At 35.5% G+C, this 22,445-nt stretch overlaps 1 protein-coding gene across 2 annotated transcripts in view; it reads right to left on the reverse strand.

Annotated features, from left to right (window-relative positions):
- TUT7 (terminal uridylyl transferase 7) overlaps positions 1 to 22,445 on the reverse strand; it is a 35,647-nt gene that overhangs the window by 6,374 nt on the left and 6,828 nt on the right. For both annotated transcript variants that reach the window (XM_066338811.1, XM_066338813.1), the window contains exons 4-26: positions 21,960 to 22,076; positions 21,041 to 21,218; positions 20,468 to 20,556; positions 19,486 to 19,537; positions 17,706 to 17,775; positions 16,709 to 16,835; positions 15,852 to 15,971; positions 13,828 to 13,959; positions 12,919 to 13,099; positions 11,434 to 12,569; positions 11,159 to 11,309; positions 10,396 to 10,482; positions 9,441 to 9,541; positions 8,864 to 8,921; positions 7,974 to 8,077; positions 6,861 to 6,950; positions 6,660 to 6,773; positions 6,474 to 6,551; positions 5,840 to 6,017; positions 5,251 to 5,298; positions 5,040 to 5,131; positions 4,455 to 4,570; positions 1,466 to 1,785 (exon numbers count right to left, since the gene is read on the reverse strand). In XM_066338811.1, coding sequence (XP_066194908.1) covers positions 1,466 to 1,785; positions 4,455 to 4,570; positions 5,040 to 5,131; positions 5,251 to 5,298; positions 5,840 to 6,017; positions 6,474 to 6,551; positions 6,660 to 6,773; positions 6,861 to 6,950; positions 7,974 to 8,077; positions 8,864 to 8,921; positions 9,441 to 9,541; positions 10,396 to 10,482; positions 11,159 to 11,309; positions 11,434 to 12,569; positions 12,919 to 13,099; positions 13,828 to 13,959; positions 15,852 to 15,971; positions 16,709 to 16,835; positions 17,706 to 17,775; positions 19,486 to 19,537; positions 20,468 to 20,556; positions 21,041 to 21,218; positions 21,960 to 22,076 — 3,739 coding nt within the window. The remainder of the gene's footprint in view (positions 1 to 1,465; positions 1,786 to 4,454; positions 4,571 to 5,039; positions 5,132 to 5,250; positions 5,299 to 5,839; positions 6,018 to 6,473; positions 6,552 to 6,659; positions 6,774 to 6,860; positions 6,951 to 7,973; positions 8,078 to 8,863; positions 8,922 to 9,440; positions 9,542 to 10,395; positions 10,483 to 11,158; positions 11,310 to 11,433; positions 12,570 to 12,918; positions 13,100 to 13,827; positions 13,960 to 15,851; positions 15,972 to 16,708; positions 16,836 to 17,705; positions 17,776 to 19,485; positions 19,538 to 20,467; positions 20,557 to 21,040; positions 21,219 to 21,959; positions 22,077 to 22,445) is intronic.

The raw sequence follows: 22,445 nt of genomic DNA on the forward strand, positions 1-22,445 counted from the left end.
CTCACAAAATGCAGCATTGCAAAGAGTGAAATCTGAACTCTTTGATCCATTTGTTCATAGTCCTTTATTCAACTAGAGAGAACTCCTTAGGCACTAAGTCAGCAATAAAAGACAAAGCCCAACCTACAGCAATTCTTTCAAATTCAAAAACATTAATTCCCAAAATACGGATAATGGATAAAAACACCTATTGCAGAACTTATTATTTTAGATATATATACTGTACAATCTAAGTATAGTTCTCATATGATGAATGCTAAATATGATTAACTAAGAAACAGGCATCTTCCTCTCCACCTTAGCAGACTCAGTATCATGGCAAACAGAATGGCTGGAGGAGAAGTTCAGTGAGAAAAGGTCAAAGATAAACTAAAAAGTTAAATTTAGACTTGACATACACCTTTAAAAGGTCAGAAGTTGAATGAAGCATGGCTTCAATTTTTAATCAACTTTTCTGTCCATCCAGTACTTTTAGTGGTCTATCACCGTAAAAATACTTCTAAATATATCCACAATTCTGAATATACTGGCAGCGTTTTCCTCCCTCTTCCAGTATTTTAACAGTCTTGTGCCCTCTTCCACTAAATGCATCTGATTATGAAGAGTTTCCTGATCTCAGGCAGACAGGATATTTTTGCAAGTAGAGAAAAGCTGGTTTGAAAAATATGTTTTATTATATAAAAGACTCCAATCTGTTCCTGTAAGAGATCAAGTCATGAGTAATTTGTAAAACAATTTTTTTTCAGTCTGAATTTAAAGGCACCCAGGTTTACCTAACAGGTAAACAGTGATAGGTTGCTCCTTTGGAAACTAATTACAAGTACCATGTATTGTCTTAAGTCTCAGTTATATCTCAGAAAGATACTCCTTTATAACAAAAATGATGAGCGATCCATTTTATTTGAAAGACGACTTAAACAATTCAATATTTTTGCTTACAGTATTTCATTCAGGTCTGTCAGTCAGGATAACTTCTGTATCCCTTCAACTGCAGAGCTGGCAGAAACATTATTTTATTCACAAATATCAATTTGAGCTAATCTGTACACTTTTCATACTGATTTCAGGGTCATATAAAATCATTCTGGTTTAGGTAATGTGAAGTGCTGTAATGCTCTAATGCTTCTGTTGCAATAATGATGAACTGGAAGAGAAGCTGCAATTTGAAATGTTGGCAAGCTCATATATTGTGATGACAATGGAAGCAATTTCAACATATTTGATACTCATACCCTTTTTATTGCAAGTATCTTATCAGCTAAAAGACACCATGCATAATCTCCCAGGACACAGTACATTTCTGAAAGAAAGGTGAGGATGAAGGGAAAATGGTTGAATGTGACTACTTTAAAAAAACACCACATTTACAGGATGCAAAAGCCTTACTGGTTAGTCAATCATGTTAAAAATATAAAAAAACCCCCACAAGTGCTATTTAAACTGCTCGGTTTGATCAGTTTCATACCTGCAACTCCTTTAAATTGTGGGCATTCCTTTTTAATATGCCCTTCTCTTCCACAGATAAAACAACGTTTTTCTCTTACATCTCTGTCTTCCAGGCGCTTCCATTTCTCAGCTGATTGCCTGGGAGTCTTCTCTCTTCCAGTTTCCACTATTACTCTTGCTAGTTTCCTCTTCTGAGGTGTACATAGGTGTGACTTTCCCTCCTTTATTAAGTTCTCCTTTTCTGTTGGTTTATTCTGCATTTCTTTGTCCTCTTTGCTTCTTTTCTCCTTGATTTCTCCATACCTTTGTGTTCCTTCATAATCATGACGCCGTCTTAGTCTGCAGGAGCAGAAAAGTGCTGGAGAATTCAGAGGCCTTACATTCCTACACAGAGTCAATTAAAAAACCAAACAAAAAATGCAAGTGCTGTCCTTAGACAAAATAAATCTTCTGTAGGATAAATAAAGTAAGATGTCGTACTCTTCCTTTGACTCTGCCACTAAACAGTGCTCCGCTGATGTAACACATATTAAATAATTTAACTTTACAATTAGATGATAATACAGTCCTAAATCCTAATAACTGTAACTCAAAAAATATAAGAACAACTGAAAATTGGGTTGCTCGAGTTGCAGAAAATAGAGGAAAAGAAACACCAAGCAAAATGCTAACGAAGTAAAAAAACATAGGGCTATAGTTTTGGGGTTTTTTTCTATTTGTACAATTCAACCACAACTCAGTTCTTTCCTTCTAAAACTGTGCATATTCACTCTAAAAGTCTCTTCTGTTGAGAGAAGCTTTGAACATTCTATGTGACTTAAAAGTCTACTAGTGAAGAAACACTACCACTGTCAGACTTGTTTCATCTAACAACTTTAAACATGACTCAAGAAGGAGACAGGAGTGAAACCTCCAAGTATGAAGATGATACTAGGCTCCTTTGGCTAGAAAACTTGGAAAATACTTCACAAAACTGAATAAAGGGCAAAAGAATGGCATGAGCCTCAAGGTGAGCTTCCCTTTAAAAAAAAAAAAAAGGAAAAAAGGAAGACTTGGGGAATTATAGGTTGGTCAGCCTCACCTCTGCCTTGTAAGATCATGGAGCAGATCCTCCTGAAAACCATGCATATGGAAAACAGAGAGGCAACTGGTGACGGCCAACATGCCTTCACTAAGAGCAAATCCTGACAAATCTGAAGATTTCTATAAAAATGGTCTACAGAAATGGTGGGTAAGGAAAGAGTGGCTGACATCATGCACCTGGACTTCCACAAAGCATTTGACACTGTCTTATACAACATCCTTGTCTCTAAAACGGAAAGATATGGATTTGATAGGTGGACCACTCAATGGATAAGGAATTGGCTGGAGAGTTGCACTTCAAGCATTGTGATCAATGTGTTGATGTCTGTGTAAACATCAGCGATGAGTGCTGTTCTTCAGAGGTCTGTACTGGTACCAATATTATTTAACATCATTGTTAGGGACAAAAGCAAATGGATTAAGTGTATACTCAGGAAGTCAAGATTAGCTTTAAACAGATACAGGAAAGTACTGTTCTACATACCAGACAGAACACTTATGGAACTGGTTTCCATAGAAGACTGCTAAGGAAACCAGGAGAATTAGGTTGAGGAAAAAAAACCAAAAGACTACTAAAAGGACAAAATCATAAACAAGTCCAGTCCACAAGCAAGCATCATCAGAGCAGGGCAGGTATGTGCTCTAACATCTCTTATACAGCAACGCTAAGGGAATGCAGGAGAAGAGACTGCAGAAAACAACTAGTTTGCCCTTCGTGGACAGCACCCTCTTTTGCAATAAATGGCTGAACAGAGGACTCAAATGTATCAGTGGTTTTACCCTACAGGGCATTTCTGTTCTCAGATGCACAATCGCATTTACTTTTCTTCTAATGTTGTATAAAACATAGCTGAGTATGTGCAATGAACTGGTGTTTCACTTCAGAATGCAAGATTAAAAATCCACAGATGTAAGACAGCAGTTTGGATGTTGAGGAGCCACCTTCAGCATTCTTTAGTTTCAAACTATCATCAGCTACTGTGCTTGCAATTGCTAAAGCTGAGTAAATTTCTAAATTAACAGAATCAACAGTGTGAATTAATGAATCTCTAATATGTAGTAGAACAACCACGTCAACATGATATTAGTAGTTTTTTTTTTTTTTTTTTTTCCCTCAGTTACAGGAAAGTGCAAATTACTTTTAATGACAGCTTTTAATATGAAGAGATTCTAAATGATGGTTAATTTTTCCCGTCCACCTTACAAGTGAACATAAATGTTTTCAAGATTTCACTATTTTTCAGACAAGAAGTCTTTAAAGAGCTTTGTCTTAACTAAAATCAAAATTAAAGGATGAGTTTTAAGTTTACACACTTCATAAGAAAAAGAGTGGCAAAAGTCATTTAGCCATTCATTTATTGCCAAAAGAGAGTTGTTGAATACTGGAAATGGCTACTCAGGGACAGGGAGCATTCTCTTGGATGTAAGACAGGACATTGTTCTCATACATGTGTGCTAATGAAAAATAATAATGTGACATTCTTGCCTAGCTTTTGATACGAATTGCATGATTCTGTGAACTTGACAAAATTGTGTCTTGCTAGGAGCAGCAAAATTCTGGTAGTAGAAGCTATTAAAGAAATAAAAATATAAAAGGTATCCATGAGTGCTTTTCACAGTACACAGTTATTCAGCTCTGCTGAATATTTAGATTCTCTTTGACTACTCCTTTTCTGTATATGGAAGTGGAGAGTCAGCACTGATACTTTAACAGTTCTGCAGCAACACTATCCACCACTGCCGAAAGAAGTACTGATACATTTTAAGCTTAATTCAAGTTTACTATTTAATCTACAGCGCGTCAAAGTTTTGCTTTATAGCATTACTATCCTAATCTTTCCTAAACAAACCTAAGGAAAAAAGTTACACACTATGCCAATATCATATTATACACAATATGCCAAAGATGCCAATACTATACTCACTTTCGTCTCATGGGACAATCTTTCATGAAATGGCCAATTTTACCACAAGTTCTGCAGCATCTATCATTTGGTGCCAATTCTCCTTCTGTTAGTAACTCAGGATCAAAAAAGTACTCCTGTAGAAGAAATCATATCTTTAAAATGAAAATCCAAACACTATGAAATCAAGACAGATACAAAAGTATTAAAACAGCAGTTAGAGGTACAGAAAATCTGTAGCTGAACTCTGAAAGACTAACAACTTAACTAGCTACTGACCTCTTCTTTGACAGGCAGCCTACTCACCACCACGTCTGCACATTGCTATAAAACTTCAGCTTTAAGAAATGCTAAGCTGTTTTGATTTGGATTAAAATACAAAAATCTGTACAATGAAACTCTTGACTTGACTAGTATTTTGCAAAATATTTTACATGCAAGTAACATTAAAAGAGTACTCAGCAGTAACTCCCATGAAGATTTTTAAAGTAGTGTGGAAATTTAAGAGAAAGAGTTTACAGTGAGTTTACAGTGGTAGCCATAGTCCTGCAAAGGCTAAGTTATACACCAAAGAGCACACACATGCTCCTCTTAGAAGGAACTTACCATTTTTGATGGATACTCTTTAGGGAGTATTTTTATAGGGGTACCAAATACCCTTCTGCCATTGATAAAAGCCTTCATTATAAAATTTGTCACTGTGGAAAGGAAAACAATCCCAAACTGAAATCATCATTTAGATATCAAACTAGAATGTAAAATAATATCCAAGACAAGATCTTGACTTTGTAAATGAAATGGTTAACGGAAGACGTACTTTTTCTTGACAATCCAGCTCCAAGATTGTGGTTCAAATCAAAGGGATCTGTAGAAAAAAGAAGACAGGTATTCCTCAATGTGCAAACAAAAGAGTAGAAATTCCTTCCATGAAAATGAAATGGGCCAAAAGAAAACAATTTACAGATCATTTCTAAAATATGTCACTGCATTTTCTCTGTCAGAGATCACAGTGATAATAAACAGCCTAATCATACACAGAGTGGAATAATTTAATTAAATAGGGGCTCAGCTATACAGCTGTATTTTTGAGAATACCTCAGTATTTTTGAGAATACCTCAACTGCGTTATAGCTGATTTCTCTGTCAAAGGAATTTGTTAAATTAATTTTTCTGCCACTTCCTTCATAATGAAAAGTGTGAAGTTTGCTTCGCAACTTCTTTTCAGTAGCCAAAAAAACCCTTATTAATGTTTAGCACTACTGAAACCCAATGGCAATTTTGTGATGGTTTCAAAACATTAACAAATAACAATTTATAATCTAGTAAAAGAAAAATAGGCCTTGTCAAAAAGCAAAATTTTCATGTTGAAGAAGTTCTGTATATTCCTGTACTTCATATTCTTTTACCTTCAATTACTATATATTTGGAGGTCCATTGCTTCTTGAAAGTTGTAAGTAGGTTTTTTCTTCTGATGCAGATGACATGCTCTTTAAAATCAAATTCTTCTGTGTAGAATCGGAGAAGTCCCAGCCACAGCTGCCCAGCAGATTCAGTGTTTTTCCCATAGTCTGGCCAAATAACTGACTAAAATGATAAAAATACTGTTACATGCAGTACTTACATTAAGTATTTTCATTTTCCATAATATATTTTCATCTTTTATTTTATACAGAAAAGCAATGGAGTTACAGTAGAATACTTCTTTTCATAATTTATATTGATAATCCAATATTGGTTTTAAACTCTGAATTTTTTAATCTATTAGCAACAAAGTGGACAATTAATAGAACTTCTGGCACTAGATTTTGCCTCTTAAGAAAAGAATTTATTAATTGAGTCTGTACAAACCAAAATTATTCAATGGAATGGCCACCAGGGAGGGGCTAGGGGAAATGGGAGAGTGGCGGTGTGGTGTTTAATTGCCATCTGAGGTTAAACCACAATATTCAACCTCTATATTTGAGAATAATGTCTTTAAAAGAAATTCCTATTCCTTTGCCAAGCTACAGGTAACATGTCCAATTAGTCTGATTTACTCACCAACTCCTCTATCTTATCAAAGAAATATACATTCCAGCCATCAACCAAAATTTCAGGCTTTTTTGGTTCTTTGTAGATCTGAAAGAAGAATATTAAAACTCCTTAGAAGAGCCTTTCATATCCAGCACTGACATTCTTCTGATCAATAATGTGTATAGTTACTCATTTCTTTCCAATATATCATACCTCCTGAAGAACAGGGATGACTGGTGGATTTCTCTGTTGAAGAAAATAAAGCACCATAAGAGTATATGCATAAGATGACAGGCTACCTCGAGATGCGTCTCCAATGTCACATATCTAGAAAAAAAAACATTGTTTTTATCTTTCATGGTGATCATCCCTTGCTACAGGAACTACTGCTTCTAGAGTCTGAAATACACTTACCTTTGTAAAGACTTTCATTGTGTAACACAGGTATTTTACTCTAGGATCAATAGCTGCATATGATGACAGAAGTCTGGTGTTATGCAAGGCCTAGAAAAATAAGGAAGCCATATAGAAAATAAAGAAGCTCTGAAGTCATGAAGGAAATAAGCTGAAAACATGAAAAACAAAAACTCTAGGTTGTGTCCTCAAGAAATGCATATGTGAAGCCCTGCATAGTAGGAATATAAATTGAGAAAGGAAGCATTCAACAATAAGGTTATCACCTGCTCTTTTAAAAACCGATCAACTTCCTTAAACTGTGAGGAAGTGGTACAAAGCGGAATTCACAGAACAATGCTTCAAAACAAGAAGCATTAATCTGCTACTACAGTTTCAAAATATTTGGTCGAAGGTAACTACTTGAACACAGAGATCTCAATCAGGACCTGTAAGAGCTGTCAACAGACACATATGGATGCATGACTTCAGGGAGAAAACTTTCCCACTTAGTGGTTGAGGTATCTTCCTCAAGACTCCCCTTGAGCACATAAAAAACCTTTAGAAAGTTTAAAAAATTGCCACTAACACTTAACTTTCCTTTGCTGTTTCAAGAAAAGGGCTTTGAAATTCAGAGACATTGAAATAAACTAAACCTGTTTTTAAAATGTTTGGCCAAAACCACATGGATGGGTTTTGTGTTCTTGTTTCCCCACCCCCCTGCCCATTCTCATATGTTACAGTTCAGGCAAGCTGGGTTCAAAATCACTGTTTCAGGTCTCAAGGCTAGCCAAGAGCTAAGATTCTAAGTGAAGTCTATAAAAGCTGAAGTTACTTTATTTTGTCTCTCATTTAAGAAAAAACTTAAAATACTTAAACCACTGTTTCTTACTATTACTGAAGAACTAATAGATTTTCTTAGGAAAGTGACAACTCTAAAGTCACAGCCATGCAGATGACTCCACCCATAATCAAACAAACAAACCCAAAAAGGTTTCTTTGAAATATAAAACTGCAACAGGTAATTGGAAACAGCTGATTATTGAACCTCATCCAAACAATCACTTCAGTCTCAAGAAACAGATTCTCAGTTTTTTGTTACACAACTTAAAATAAAAAAGGAGATAGCCTTACCAGAGTATTATATAAACTGATGTCTACTTCAAGACCACTTCTGACATGGAAAAATTTGACAATTGGGACTTTAGCAGTCGTTATAGGCAAGACATGTCTTAAACCTAGGATGAAATGTCATATTATTGAATAGCTACAATACAGTCCTACACAGTATCTAGTAACTTCCAACTGTAGCCAAAATAAAATCTTAGTTGACACCAAATTTGTATTTCAGTTCAACACTGATTTTAGAAATTTGTTAAACATGAGCAATCTGCTAAATTCAGTTTAACACCGATTTTAGAAATTTGTTAAACATGAGCAATCTGCTAAATTCAGTTCAACACTGATTTTAGAAATTTGTTAAACATGAGCAATCTGCTAAATATAATTTATATAAATGTATGTTAGCCCCCTCAAAAAATAAAGAGTAGTCTAAACAATATTTCTTTTTAGAGAAATAAGCTTAAGAGATAAATGATAGTTCATTACAACTCATTGGAGATACACCAAAATGAGCAATGTAAAATTCATGATTTCTTGTAGAAACAGGATTCCCATTGTAGGCTTGTATCAGAATACTACAGACTTCCTATGCACTGAACATAGAAGTACATAATTATTAAACTGAAGCCTCAAGTCTTAAATCATTGTTCTTATGCATGTAAGTTATAAACATACTATCTGTCCAGATCAGATGTGGTCCAATTATAAACTTGAGTACCTACATATACAAACAAAAATAAATCCAAACATTCAGAATATTGAACTTCACTCTCACTAACATAAGCTCTTTTATTGTTAGTTGTATCTTAATGATTTTCGTCTACAGTGCCCCACAACACTGTCACTACAGCAAACGAAATAACAAAACCAGAATCACTTATTTTAGTTTTCCAGAAAGTTACCTGACTGTTTCTTGAGAACTTTTGCTAAATCTTCAATGATTCTGATGCAATCAAGTCCCTAAGACATTAAGAAAAAAAAGCTGAAAGACGTATCTGCTGCAAGTATTTTAGGCAAATCTTTTATTATGTGCCATTAAGCTTAAACCTGTAAAATCAAATGCTTCATGTTATACAGAATTATGTAAATACAGGAAATCGTTTCAAAATAGCATATGTAAAGTCAACAGTTGATAATGTAATAAAGGACACATTTTAAAAGCTGATATTAGGCATAAAAGGAGACTGATGTGCTCTTCCACTGTTTCCCATTCCCAGCAGTTTATGCAATAAATAAAGTTATTTGTCTGCACAAATAAAGCTAGAAATTCAGAATTCAGGACAAAACTGGCTACTTTATTCTTAGACTCATGCCTAGGGCAACAGTAAACACCCCTGAAATAATCTGCCTTAGTGGCACCTTAGTATTTTCTTCTAGTATTAAAATCTTTTATGAAATAATGAGGTATTTACACTAGATACACAATATAAGAGGATTTTGCATTTATTTAACCATAAAACCAAAATCTTCTCAACCTACCTCAGCAGTTTCCAGACCATCTATTGTCATACAGATATCAAGATCACTTTGTTTGAAGCCAAAGCCATTTTTTGAGGAGCCAAACAAATCCAGCTTCGTTCCTGTAAGGCATGTGTTGCATTACAGCCATATATTAACAGCAAATATCAAATTATATATAACACAGATTCTCAAAACTGCAAACCTCTGCTCATCTTTCAATATAGGCATGAAAACATTCTTGTATTTCTGTGGTACATGAAAACTTTCTGATCAACTTTGCTTATGAGAAAAAAATCTCTATTATTGATTCAAATAAGCAGTCTGACAAATCCAAAAACAAGTTAGGTTTTCAGTAATTAAATAATTAGCATGTAGGTTCAAGCTGATATGTGACTGACAAAGCCTTTGTACAGAGATTTTTAGGGTAAGGGATATACCTGGCTCCATAAAAAAAAAATCTTTTTCTAATTTTAGAATATCCTGAAGTCCAGGTGTTACAGGTAAGAGCTCCAGAAACACACGAAGGGAAAAAATCAAATGCCTAGGTTCTGTGAATAGGCCAGATGTTGTGCCTGTATCTTAAAATATTCCAAGCACAGTAAGTTTCGGTAGGAAATACTACAAAAAACTCATTGTTTCTAAGAGCAGTTACAAAAATAAGTCCGATTAATAAATAAAATTAAAATAACAAATGTAAAACTATTCCACTTCTGCTTTGATTGTTTCTTCCTTAACTAGCCATTGTTCCTTCCTACTAATGTATGATATATATGAATAAATAAAAACTCCCAAATTTAAAAAAGCCTTCAAAGACTTAGAAAAAAAATGTAATGAAATATTACAAAGCTGAGCAACAATATGGGTTAAATATTCAAAACCACAGTATTTATTACACTAAAATGATGTTTTCTTGGAAAACACTCAAGTATGAACAATCAAAAGTATAAATATGAAGTTAGAATGGCATAGTTACCTGGGAAATCCTGTCTAATGAAGATTTCCAAGTTCCGTCTTATATATTCCCGAGCCTGATCCTCTAATATACTTGGAGCAAAATCACCTTAAGAAAAATAAAATACAACGATTTAGGCAACTGTACTTCAAAAAGAGCAAAGATTCAAGTGAAAATAGAAAGGGGTTTACAGTGGGGCAGGGGAAGGGAAAAAGAAAGAAAATTCACATGTGAAGGAAAGAAAGCAAGGATGAAGTAGAAGAGAAATACCTGTTCAAAGAAAAACATTAATTAGAGAAATAATGCATTTTGTCTGGTCAGATATGGCGAGAGAGAAAGGAGGAAAGTTGGGTCACTCTGAAAAGAACAAAAGTGGAGAAATGTTACAAACCAGTATTTTGACACTATTTTTTCTAGAATACTGAAGTTTTTTTGCGAAAACTACAAGTTAGGAACAGTTAACATAATTCAAATCAGACAAATATAAAAGAATCAGTCAAAAACTCCACCCAAAATTACACTCTCAGAAAATGTATTTTTCTGTATGAGTAGTCAATCAGCCAGTTGAAAGACAAATCTAAACACTTTATTGTTCCCTAGATACAATCTACTTGGCAGTTCTATTAGAGCTATTACCATTAAGCCAAAGCGCAGAATTTTATCTAAGAGTTGGAGGCAATGTAGCAAATAAACTGTCACCTTATAACACCATTAGTCTGTGGGTATTACTTTTTTTTCGGATTCTTTTTCTATGGCACAACAATATTCAAAGGAAAAAACTTACGGTAACACTGGACACAAACTTGATCTAGAATAGATGAAAACTTGGGTGGCAGTGGTGGCAGTGGGTGAAGCTCAATTTTCTTGAAGTCTTCTGGACAATCATTCTTTAAATGACCTTCCCGTTTGCACAAGCTACATACTACTGTTGGAGACTGCATGAACGAAAAGCAAGATTGGTTTTAAAACTATAGTACTTTAATGAATTTTAGCAACACTTTCATTTAGCTCCTAAAAGAACATAAGCAATATGTTTATGCTCTGATACAGCTTGCTTACCTTCCCTTTTGTAAATGCTTGTTTACTGAATTGATAAAAAAATTCAGATTCTAAGCACTGTTTTACTGCTGTGGTCTCTTCAGAATGGCTTCCCTTCTCAGTAGGATATTCTTGACTCAAATTGATCCTCAGAGGTGCATCTACATTTTCTTTGAAATGTTTGTTTTCATATTTACTGGGGATGGATAAGTCATCATCTTCCTCTGACAGTGCATCATCATCTCCAGATCCAGTATATGTGTTATCTAGTTCACCTTCAGGTCTAATGGCAACACTGCTTTCTCTCTGATTTAGAGGACTTGGTGCTTCCTCTTCTTCTTCTTCATCATCTGAGTTAATCATTTGGGATATCTGACTCTGTGCTGTACATAGGAATTTTTGTGGGGTTTCATCCAGTTCATCAGAAACTTCAGTGCTACTATCCTCATAAACGTCATCTATTATACCACTGCACTCCAAACCAAATTCATCACTCTCTGTAAGTGCAGTGTGTTGAAAACCTTCTAAGTCCGAAGTATTACATGTCTCTCCATCATGCTTATTCACCAGAACAGGGAGTTCCCCACTGTCACTGTCGTCATCGACTGTCTGCTCAGCAGCCAAAATATCACTCCATTGTCTTTTTTGTTGTTCATGTTCCTCCTCTTCCACCTCTTCTTCATCTTCACTTTCACTCTCTGTCTCTTCACAACTAGGTTTAAAATCTTCATTATCTCCAGAAATAATTTCCTCAATTACACAGTCTGAGCCTTCATGGGTAATTCCCAGATGACTTATATCATCAGCCAATTCTTCTGTGAAACTTTCAGAGCCATCACACGGTTTTGAAGGACCAGTTTGATGTTCCTTGGGCATACGTGTATTCTCCGTTACACAATTTTCTACTATAACTGTGTTTGTTCTGTCATCCAAGTTTTGCAAGTCAGAATCTTCATGCTTTACAGCATCTTTTCCATGGTCTGGCATTTGGAATTTCACCTCACTTGCATTTGAAGAGGGTATTTTGCTCCATTTTGCACTTTTTTTATGAGGCAAGGCAAAATACTTATAAGTTGCTCTCAGACAGTGAAGAATATACTCATACACTAGCTGGCTGTTCAGAGTTCTTGCCACATTCCTTTTGACTGAGTATGGGTCTAGTAAAAAGAAAAAGTGAGCCAGCAGTGAAAGAGTTAACTTCTTAACAAAATAATACACTTACATGTTTACAGAGTCTGAATTGCTAGTAACTCTTAAACATTGTGTAAGGACACAAGATCTACAAATTGTGCTGAAGACAATTTTTAAGTTTACTTAATTATTTCTGATGTTTGAAGTAACACCCAATAGAAATATTAAGTTGATTTTGTTGGAAAAAATATGCTACTATAACCAGTCCAGTATTAAAAATTTCTAAGTTGTAACACACAATATCAACAACCAAGTCAGTGCCTTTTAAAATTGAAGTTACAGTTCTTTGAAGTTTGTTGAGAGATATGTATATACCTTCCACAGCAATGCGCTTTTTAGGCCAGTCCTTTAATTCACGAGACACCGGTTCCTTGAGTCGTATGCTAATAACCAAATCAGCCATATTGAACTCCAAAGCATAAAAACGGAGCAGTTCAAGCCACAGCTGACCAATAGGTGCTGAACACTGATGTTCTAAATCAAATACTAAGGGAACCTATCAATTACAGAAGAAAACCATAGACAATATTTAGTGCACAGGCGTTTAACTTTTTAACTACTACACTTTCTTTATTTAATATGTAACCCAGTAAGGCAGAATTTATTATTGGTTCTTGATTCCTGCAACTGCAATGAAAACTGCAATTAAAAAGTCAGAAGATACAGTATAAAACCCCAAAATAAAAGATGCATCAGCAGAAAAGTGTAGCATCAATGGTTAATAACAACTGCTTCTTTAAGTGTTTATGTCATAATTTATAAATTTAAAAGAAAAAGCGTATCTCACAGGACAGAATGGATTATACAGCCTAATTTTCAGCCAAGTCTAGGCTGAATTCTTAACTCTCACAAAATACAATCACATTGTGATACTGCTCCTAACGAAGTTGTTATAATAGACGTACTTTTTAAGAACAGTTCAAAGCAAAGAGAAAATATTTTTCATATGCTTAACCTAATTCAAAGGTAAAACTGCTTCAGCTCTATAAACTATAATCTTCCCAGCAGATTAAAATTCAGGGTCTTATCAAAGAGTTTGAGACCATATCTATTTTCCTGCCAGCTCCTTAGCACCAACGCTAAGCACAACAGACCTTGAAGCAAACAGTTGTGAAATCTCTTAGTTCAGCTCATGGTTTTGTAACATAAACACAAAACTGAATTAGAAGATTGCTCTGAGAACAACAATGTCTGCTAGACTACTACAGAAACAAAAGTTCAGACCTTGCCCCTTCTAGGGGAAGTTTCTTGTGGTAAATCAGAATCATCAGTAGGGTTATGCTCCCAAACCACGGCATCATTCTGGACTTCTCTCAGATGAAAATTAGTTAATTTGTTTAATGAGAATCCTCCAATCTAAAGGAAATGAAAAAAGAAACAAAGCTAAACATCATATGAACTTTAAATTTGAATTCCCACATCATAGTGGAACAAAGTCTCGTAACAGCTGTTCCAGGTCTAGAATATGCCCCAACCTTTCTCTCTCTTTTCTCCGTACTTTTCTACAGCACCTATTAAGAGCCCAGTCCTCTTGTAAGGATGTGCTGCTGTCCACACTCAGGAAATATGGACAGTGAGGTGGACTGAAAACTGGATGAATGCCAGATCCCAGAGGCATGAGCAGCACAGGGTCTCAACACGGGCCTGTCACACGTGGTGTTCCCCAGGGTCAATACTGGGCCCAGTGGCGTTCAATCTGCTCAGCAGTGACTGAGATAAAGAGACAGATGCCTCCTCAGCAGGTCACTGATAACACAAGGCTAGGAGCAGTGGCCAATACCCCAGAGCGTAGCCTTGAAAGGATGGAGAGATGGGCAGAGAAGACCTGCCTGAAATACAAGGGCAAAAACAGGGTCCTGCATTCCACTGTGGAGGAATAAGCCCAGGCACCAGCACAGGCTGAGGCTGCTCTGCTGGAAAGCAGCTCTGAGGAGAAGGACCTGGGGGTCCTGGTGGACAACAAGCTGTCCATGAGCCAGCAGTGTGTCCTGGTGGCCAAGAATATTGTCCTGGGGTACATCAGCAAAGCACTGCCAGCAGGGCAAGGGGGGGGTGGTGATCCTGTCCTTCTAATCAGCCCTGGTGAGACACATCTGGGATGCTGTGTCCAGTTCTGGGCTCCTCAAGACAAGAGAGAGATGGAGCCCCTGAAGTGGCTCCAGCAAAGGGCTACAAAGATAATAAAAGGCCTGGAGCACGTCAGTTATGAGGAAAGATTGAGGGAGCTGGGCTTGTTCAGTCTTGAGAAGAGGCAACTGAGATAGGACCTCATTAAGGTCTGAGTATAAGAAGGGGGATGTCAAGAGGATGGATCCAGGTGGTACCAAGCAATAGGACAAGAGGCAATGGGCAGAAACTTATGCAAGAAGCTCCACCTGAATATGAGAAAGAACTTGTGTGGGTGTACTGTGTGGGTTACCAAACACTGGAACTGATTGCCCAGAAAATTCTGTAGTTCTGTGTCATGCAACCTTTTTTTTGCACACTAGACAAGATAAAAATGTATCTTTTAATTATACAGCCACATACAACAGGACACTTTTCTCACCCAGTTCATAGTGCATATGCTTTTGAATAAGTCAGGAACATAGCAGAGAAAAGTTGTACCTGCAAGGTTTGTGTAATCAATTACAGGAACTGGAAGACATGCGCTAAACCTAACGAGAGACTGTAAGTACAAAAATGGGTGCCATAAATATAATACATAAATGGTGTCCTGGAGAATTTGATTCTGGATTGGCATCCATAATACAACTCCTGACATCAAGATCCATTTCAGTTTCTAAACCAAAATACATGCTCTAAATTCCTAATGTGATCCCTTCAGACAGTATCACACCAGTGTGTTCTCCAACAATGAATTTTTTTGAGAATTAGATGGCAAATTCCAAGCCATTGTTTTGGGATATAGCAATGTGGATTGAGTCCTCCATAGTCTGGAGGAAAGGCTGAAAAAAAATGAGGAAGTAAATTGTTGCAAAACGCATTGTTCAATGCCCAGGTCTCCTTATTCACAGAAGGGGCAACAGAGCACTTACTTCAACGACTAGGACTGTGAAATGCAACTTTAGAGCTAAGCATGCTAAAGTTAAGAGTAGTCATTGAATGTTGATGAATTCACATTCTTAATTCCTGCAGAAATGGCTCGCTTATGGCTTTGCTCAGAGTAGCATAAAGTTAACAGATTATATATCACCACAAGCAACTGGTCCTTTCATTTATACTATTCAGTGTATTAATATACATACCCATGATCCCAAATAGACAGGCAGAAAAGGCTCTCTTCTCTGTTGTAGAAAGAAAATAACCATTAAAGCGAACACATAAGGTGACAAGCCTCCCTCTTCAGGATGATCAACACAGCATAACTGTCAAAACAAATTGTGCAGTCATTAAAGCTTCAAGTGATAATATGAAAAATATTCTTTTAATTACTGTTCAGACGTCAGTTACATTGAATACTACAGGAACTCAGATATATTTGAGCTCTTACCAGATGCAACTTGTTCTCAAGGTCTGCATATTTACTGCAGTTACTACCATACTACCATAACATTTTAAATGTAAGAGCCATAGGACACAGACTGGCAAAAACAGCATACAGCACATCTGCAAAAAATGATAGCTCCTTTTGCATAGATACAGTACAAGTCAAAAGTTTTTCAAATTTTTAATTAATATTTTAATTGCAGACACGCACATTTTACAACAAATTTTGCTGATTCCTAAGATTGTTTTCATCTACAATGGAGACAAACAGTTCTTTCTTTTGTTTTCCTTTACATGATGGATTAAGTTTATTGAGAAACTAGCAATTTCATTTTATATACATTCCTCTGACTAGTTTGGTAACAGAGCAGGATACTTATAGTCTGCATGCCATGGAATAAAGCTTAAATTCCACTTCTGAAATTTAGTGGAGCATTATCAAACAAACAATAATTATATAATCTATAAAATTTACAATTTAAAAAACTTATGTCCTTACTTCAACTCCTTTTTGAAGGACTGTTTCAACAACCATTTTCTAAATCATAACTATAGTAATAGCATCAAAGTTCATTCAATATTTATTCACAGATAAGGGAATACAAATGACTCTCACCTTTGCCCAGTACCTGAAGGCAATCACTAAACGTACGATAGTAGGTTCCAGCTTTCCAAGTACAGTCAAATGGTTTGTTGTCAGACAAGCATTCTCATTTCCTGCACTCACTTTACAAATAAGGCCACTGAAATCCAAAAAAAGAAATGAAAGATCTTGAAATTTTTGTAAGAACACCCATAGGTCAGATAATACCTCACAGAACAGTGTAGCAGAAGGCTGTAAGGAAAGACTTGACAGCCTCTTAAAGACAGCATTTCTGCATGAAAAGCAGCATGCAATACTAATTTGATTTATGGTTAGGTTGAGAATATATGCATTATAATTTTTTGTGCAAGTGTTTTAAGATACAATTATAATTTAAGTATTTTTTCCGATATTAATTTACTGAACTAAAAAGTAAATTAGTAAGTAAATTAATTAATTTCCTTCATGAAACAAAAATGTCTTCCCACACCATACCCACCATCAAACATTTTCTATGCTGTTTTCACACGACATAAAAATTTTTAAACACAGAAAAATCAAGGTGAAAGCAAATAACTATTAATATTTTTATCATTAGTTGTTTATAGAATGTTTCATGAATCTTAATTGATATTCATCAAATGGGCAAAATAAAGTATTTTTTACTTGTTCTCAAAATACTAGCAAAGCTAAGCAAATTATTCTTATCCTTACAGAAATCTATAATTTAATATGATATGTACACTACCTATAAGAAAGGAAAGTTTCTGCTTAAGCAATAATCCCAAATGGAAGGGTAAGGGTACATGCTGGAAGCCATAATGGTTGAAGGGGTTGGGAAATACACAGCTGAGGACAGAACAACCCTTACCCTCTTATTCTAGGCTAGGAATGACTTGCCCATGAGTGTTAGTTTGTGTTTCAAGATCCATGGAACTGTAATAATTTAGTACAGAAACGTCATTTATCAGGTGGTTATATAATTTACATAGCTATATACTATTAGAACACACAAAGTGACAACCAAGACCTTTGCTTTTCTCTGCACATCACCACTGGTATTCTAGCATGGAAATCTGCATCAACTTCCGTAAAAGATTCTAAGTGGGAAAAAGACAAAGAAGAAGCCACGTTAAGCATGGTGTTGACAAAAAAACCCCAGCTGAACTGGATGCAACTAGAGTAGTACAGGCAGAGTTTCAGCTTTTAGTGCAATGACTGATATTGAGAAAAATAAAGTACATGTGATTTAAGTGTTTCACATGTGATGGGAAGAATATGGTCGATACAATAAGCACTGTTAGGAAAACACTGAGAAAAATCAGAACTTCAAAATCCATATATACACACTAAGTATAATTAAGGAGATATATTTTGGTTAAGAGCTGGCTTCAGTAATTCATGCATGCAGAAAGACCTGCAATATCTATGGAACAATAATAGTGTGAAAAATAAGAAACTTAATGTTACATCACTACTATACAGAAAAAATTTTTTCCCTGGTTATCTGACAGTCTTTTATGTAAATGTAGAACAGGCTTGCCTACATGATGTAACGTCTTTTTGCTATGCATTTTCTATCCTTTTTCTTTTTTATATAATTTTCCAAATATGATTCAGCTGTCAGATACCCCAGTCCTTTCTCTTAGTGGTGTTGATTGACCCAAACTGGATTTATTTTTTGACACTTCACATTTTCACTGAGACAGGCAGAGAGGAAAACTATCAAACAATTTTAGGTACTTAACTCCAAAGTTCTGAAATTATAAAATTTTTGTGATGCTACTTAGCCAACTGGACACCTAACGTCACTCAAAATTATCTTGCTTTCACCACTAGGGTACCTCTAACACCTAAAGCTCTATCTCTGTATCTTCTCTCTCACAGAGAAGACTTGGCCCAACATGTTAATACAAATATGACTTGGCTTTGCGATACAACAGTGATCCTAACCTGTTACAAGATCTGGGTCTTCTTCTGCTAACCTCAACTTTATTAAAAATATCCCCGTTCTCAAAGACCACAATGGTCCAGACAAAAAAAATGCACATACAACGATGGTGGGGGGTACCACTGAGAAAATCTAGGTCAGCAAATACACGTTTTGAACCATATGGTCTGGTTCCTGAACTGTAGGCATAAAGCAAGACAAAAAAGCAGTGAAGCTAGTTTTTGCAATCTGCATTTAAAAATAATAGAATTTTCATGCCCCCTGCCCAATATATTAATTTATTTTTCTTGCCTGCATATACTTGAATGGGTTTGAGTAAGTGCATTTTTTAAAGGATCTTAAACTTTACTTCTCTGTATTAATGCTCAGAGTTGCATTCATTATCTGAAGAAAACGCCATGTGTCTCTAGGCAGCCATCTGCACATGGCTATTGCATACAATGACAGACACGTGCAGGTGGTTACAGGAAAAGAGACCACTATTTGAAAGTACATTACTGGGTTTCTGTTACATGTCAAAGAACTTAGGCTACTTTCTGTGGCTAATGGCTACTAGAGCAGACTGGGATGGGCAGCAGAGTCTACCTCACACGTAATGATATCTTCACTTAAAATGCAGAAGAAAGCCTCCCACAAGGAATTTCTCACATCATCAAAACAGGAGAACTTCAGCCCTCATAACACTGAATGCCAAACGAAAAGTGGTTCTGCTAATGTATTCTTTTCTGCAGTATTATTCAGTCTCATATCTTTCTAAAAAAAGAACAGCACATGGTGTACCTGTTCAGCAGAGGTGAAATTCAACAATACTAAGCAGTAATAGTTTAATGAAATTGAGAAGGCAGCAATTTTTTCTTACCACTGTTCTGGAGACTTTCTTGCACAAGTAAGAGAACATCTGGTTGAGCCATCTGTCAATAAAAGGAATAAAACTGGTTTTTTATCAGCCACCTGTCAAGAAGGTGATTTTCTGCAACTCAAATTTAAAATCACCTCTACCTGTATACTGCACTATTATTAAGTTAAGTATTATTAAGGAGCTCTGCCTGCTTTGAAGGAAAAAAAATAATCCTAGAGTAATTGTTACTAAAGTTACTTTTATCTGTATCAAAGACTTGGTTATGGTAAGTAAACCCCCACCAACAGAACTACTGTTTCAGTGTGTTTAAATATGACTGCATTCTGACACAGTGGACCTACATCATGTTAAAGACTGGAATTACAGCTTTTTAAAATTATATGCATTTTATGAACTTAGACTATTCTTTGCCTCCTAAAGGAAATGTTAAATTCTAACAACGGGACTGCCAAATCAATTACAGCAAGAGTAAGTTTAAGTATGGAATCAAGTCCTTAATTTCTTTTCAATGTTCAAGCACAAAGATACATAAAAACAATTAACATGACAAATAAAGACTTTAAATTATTCCACATATAAATAACATAATATGGTTTCATAGCTCAAATATAACCTAATAGTCAAAATGTGCATATATCAATACAAAACCAGGATCAGTACCGAAACACAATCACAGAATTATTTATTCCAGCTGTTAGAGAATATAAATAATCATCTGTCTCTTAGGACTGCTAGTGTACAGATGTTTTAAGTGTTTTCAGAAGCAGTTTCAATAAAACACAAAGGTGTATTACACTGACTGATGCTTACAATTCTGTGAAGAATGGAATGTTATTTTAAGACCAGACCAGCTCTGTTGTACCCAATGGGTTTTCAGAAAATGTTTTACTAGCACACTATAAAATATATTTAAAAAATACCTACATGAAGATGCAAACATTCAAACCCACTAACACATACTTAATAAAATGGCCTTACTTACATTGGCAGGAAACTGGGTATCTATGTTTATGTCTGAAGTTTTGAAACCAAATCTGCTACAGGAGGAGCCATACAATCTTAAGGAACATTCTGCAACAAAAAGAATTATACTTCATTTACACTATGCCTAACTCTAGGTCTGCAGCTACTTACAGCATTGTTAATAGATCTTAAACCTACACCTGGTTTTGATAAGCACTGGAAAAGAAGGATTTTCAACAGCCCATAACTGATACTAAATCCTGCCTTCCATGCTGTTGTTGGTTAAGGCTTATCATGAAGGTCAAATCCTTCCCACATCCTTTTCATCTTCACTTTTTACTACAGGCCTATTTGGATGATGAACACCATTGTAATTTAATTCTGAAACAGGTTTATATTAGTACATCAAGTTGTTCAACAGACTAGGCGTTAAACATGCTGTTTAAGAATTTAACCAAGGTTTTTAATTCAGTTTTCCTTTCATAAGCTGTTGGGGATTTTTTTACATTTCTTTTTTTTTTGTTTGTTCATATTTTGTTGTTGTTTGTTTTTGATAAGTTGGCATGTCCAACACTTAAATTGCAAATAATACCTGGCAATTTTTGACGCAGCAAGTTTTCCATCATTGTTTTAATATTAAGCCTTTCTTCGAGATCTTCATTACTCAAGCCAAACTCCTGCACAACATTTTCAATAGCAACACCAATAGCTTGTATCTGGGAAGATGTTGGAGGAGGAAGAGCAGCCAGCAGTTGTTCTTCTTGCTTTTCCTTTCAAGATAACAAGACCAATGTCTTAATGAGATTCTTGAGCTGCTTAACAAGCTAAAATGAATACCAACAACTCATCCCAAGTAATACCACCACTACCAATTTTCCATGTAATGTAGATAATTGGAAGCTATAAAGAATCTCATACTTCAGGAGGCCTCAGTAACGTTCAGAGATAAATATACATGTATTTGGCATGTTTAAAAAAATCACCAATTCTTTCATCACCTGTGAAGTGTGAAAAGGTACGAACTAAAGAGGAAGAACCAGAAAGTCTGCATAAGACATATTTTTGCATAAAGTCTGTATAAGACATATTCTGCATAAGACAGACTTCAAACAGAGAAAGTAGAAGGTATTTTTTAAAAGACAAAATTGGTGTTATGCTGGAAGTTATTTTGAAGCTTGTGCTCAAAACAAACATTTCCTCTACATATAAGCAAGTCTGAGATACTGCACAAGTGCTTAATTTTTACAGTATTTCTGAATTGAAACATTCGTTTTGACATATAGACTACAATTTCTACTTCTCCCATACCAACTGTATTTGCTATTGCAAAGTCCAGGTCCCAAGCTTACTGTTTTCATCTGTATCACTATGTAACAGTTTCTGGAAAGACTGAAACACAGTAAAAAGGAAATCTGGAATGGTTTTTAAAAAAGTGCAGTTTCATCATCATTAGTTGGGTTAGGAAGGTTTCACTAAACTACAGTTTATACTTTTTCTTGTGCTAAACTCACCTTTAAACTTTTCTTGTGTCTTTTTTCTTTAATATGCTTATGAGCAAAAGCCACTGACTCAATCAAAACATCACACAATTTGCAGGTGTATTTTGCTGATGGGTAGCTTCGAGGTTGCTAAAATAAAGATAGCAAAAAATAACCCTAAATATATATAAAGGTATTACTTTCACTTCATTCAATACCTTTGCTAAATTCAATAGACTAACTCTGAAATCTACACCCACTCACTTTAGCTTCCTTCACTTTGTATCTGCCATCGAAAAGTCTGCATATCAAATACGTCAGAAGAATGATTCCACGTCAATCACACCCAACCTTGTATTTTACAGGAGAAAATACCCAATGCCCATGGAAGAATATATTAATTGAACAAACAATTACCCCAGCATTTTAATTAAGATCTGATGTCACTCCCTGAACTAAAGGAGAGGCCATTTTTTGAGCTTGAACTGTTATCAGTGTTGTAGCAAAAAACCCCAAAAG

The sequence above is a fragment of the Sylvia atricapilla genome, chromosome Z (assembly GCF_009819655.1).
Source record: "Sylvia atricapilla isolate bSylAtr1 chromosome Z, bSylAtr1.pri, whole genome shotgun sequence".
In the NCBI taxonomy this organism is placed as follows: Eukaryota; Metazoa; Chordata; class Aves; order Passeriformes; family Sylviidae; genus Sylvia; species Sylvia atricapilla.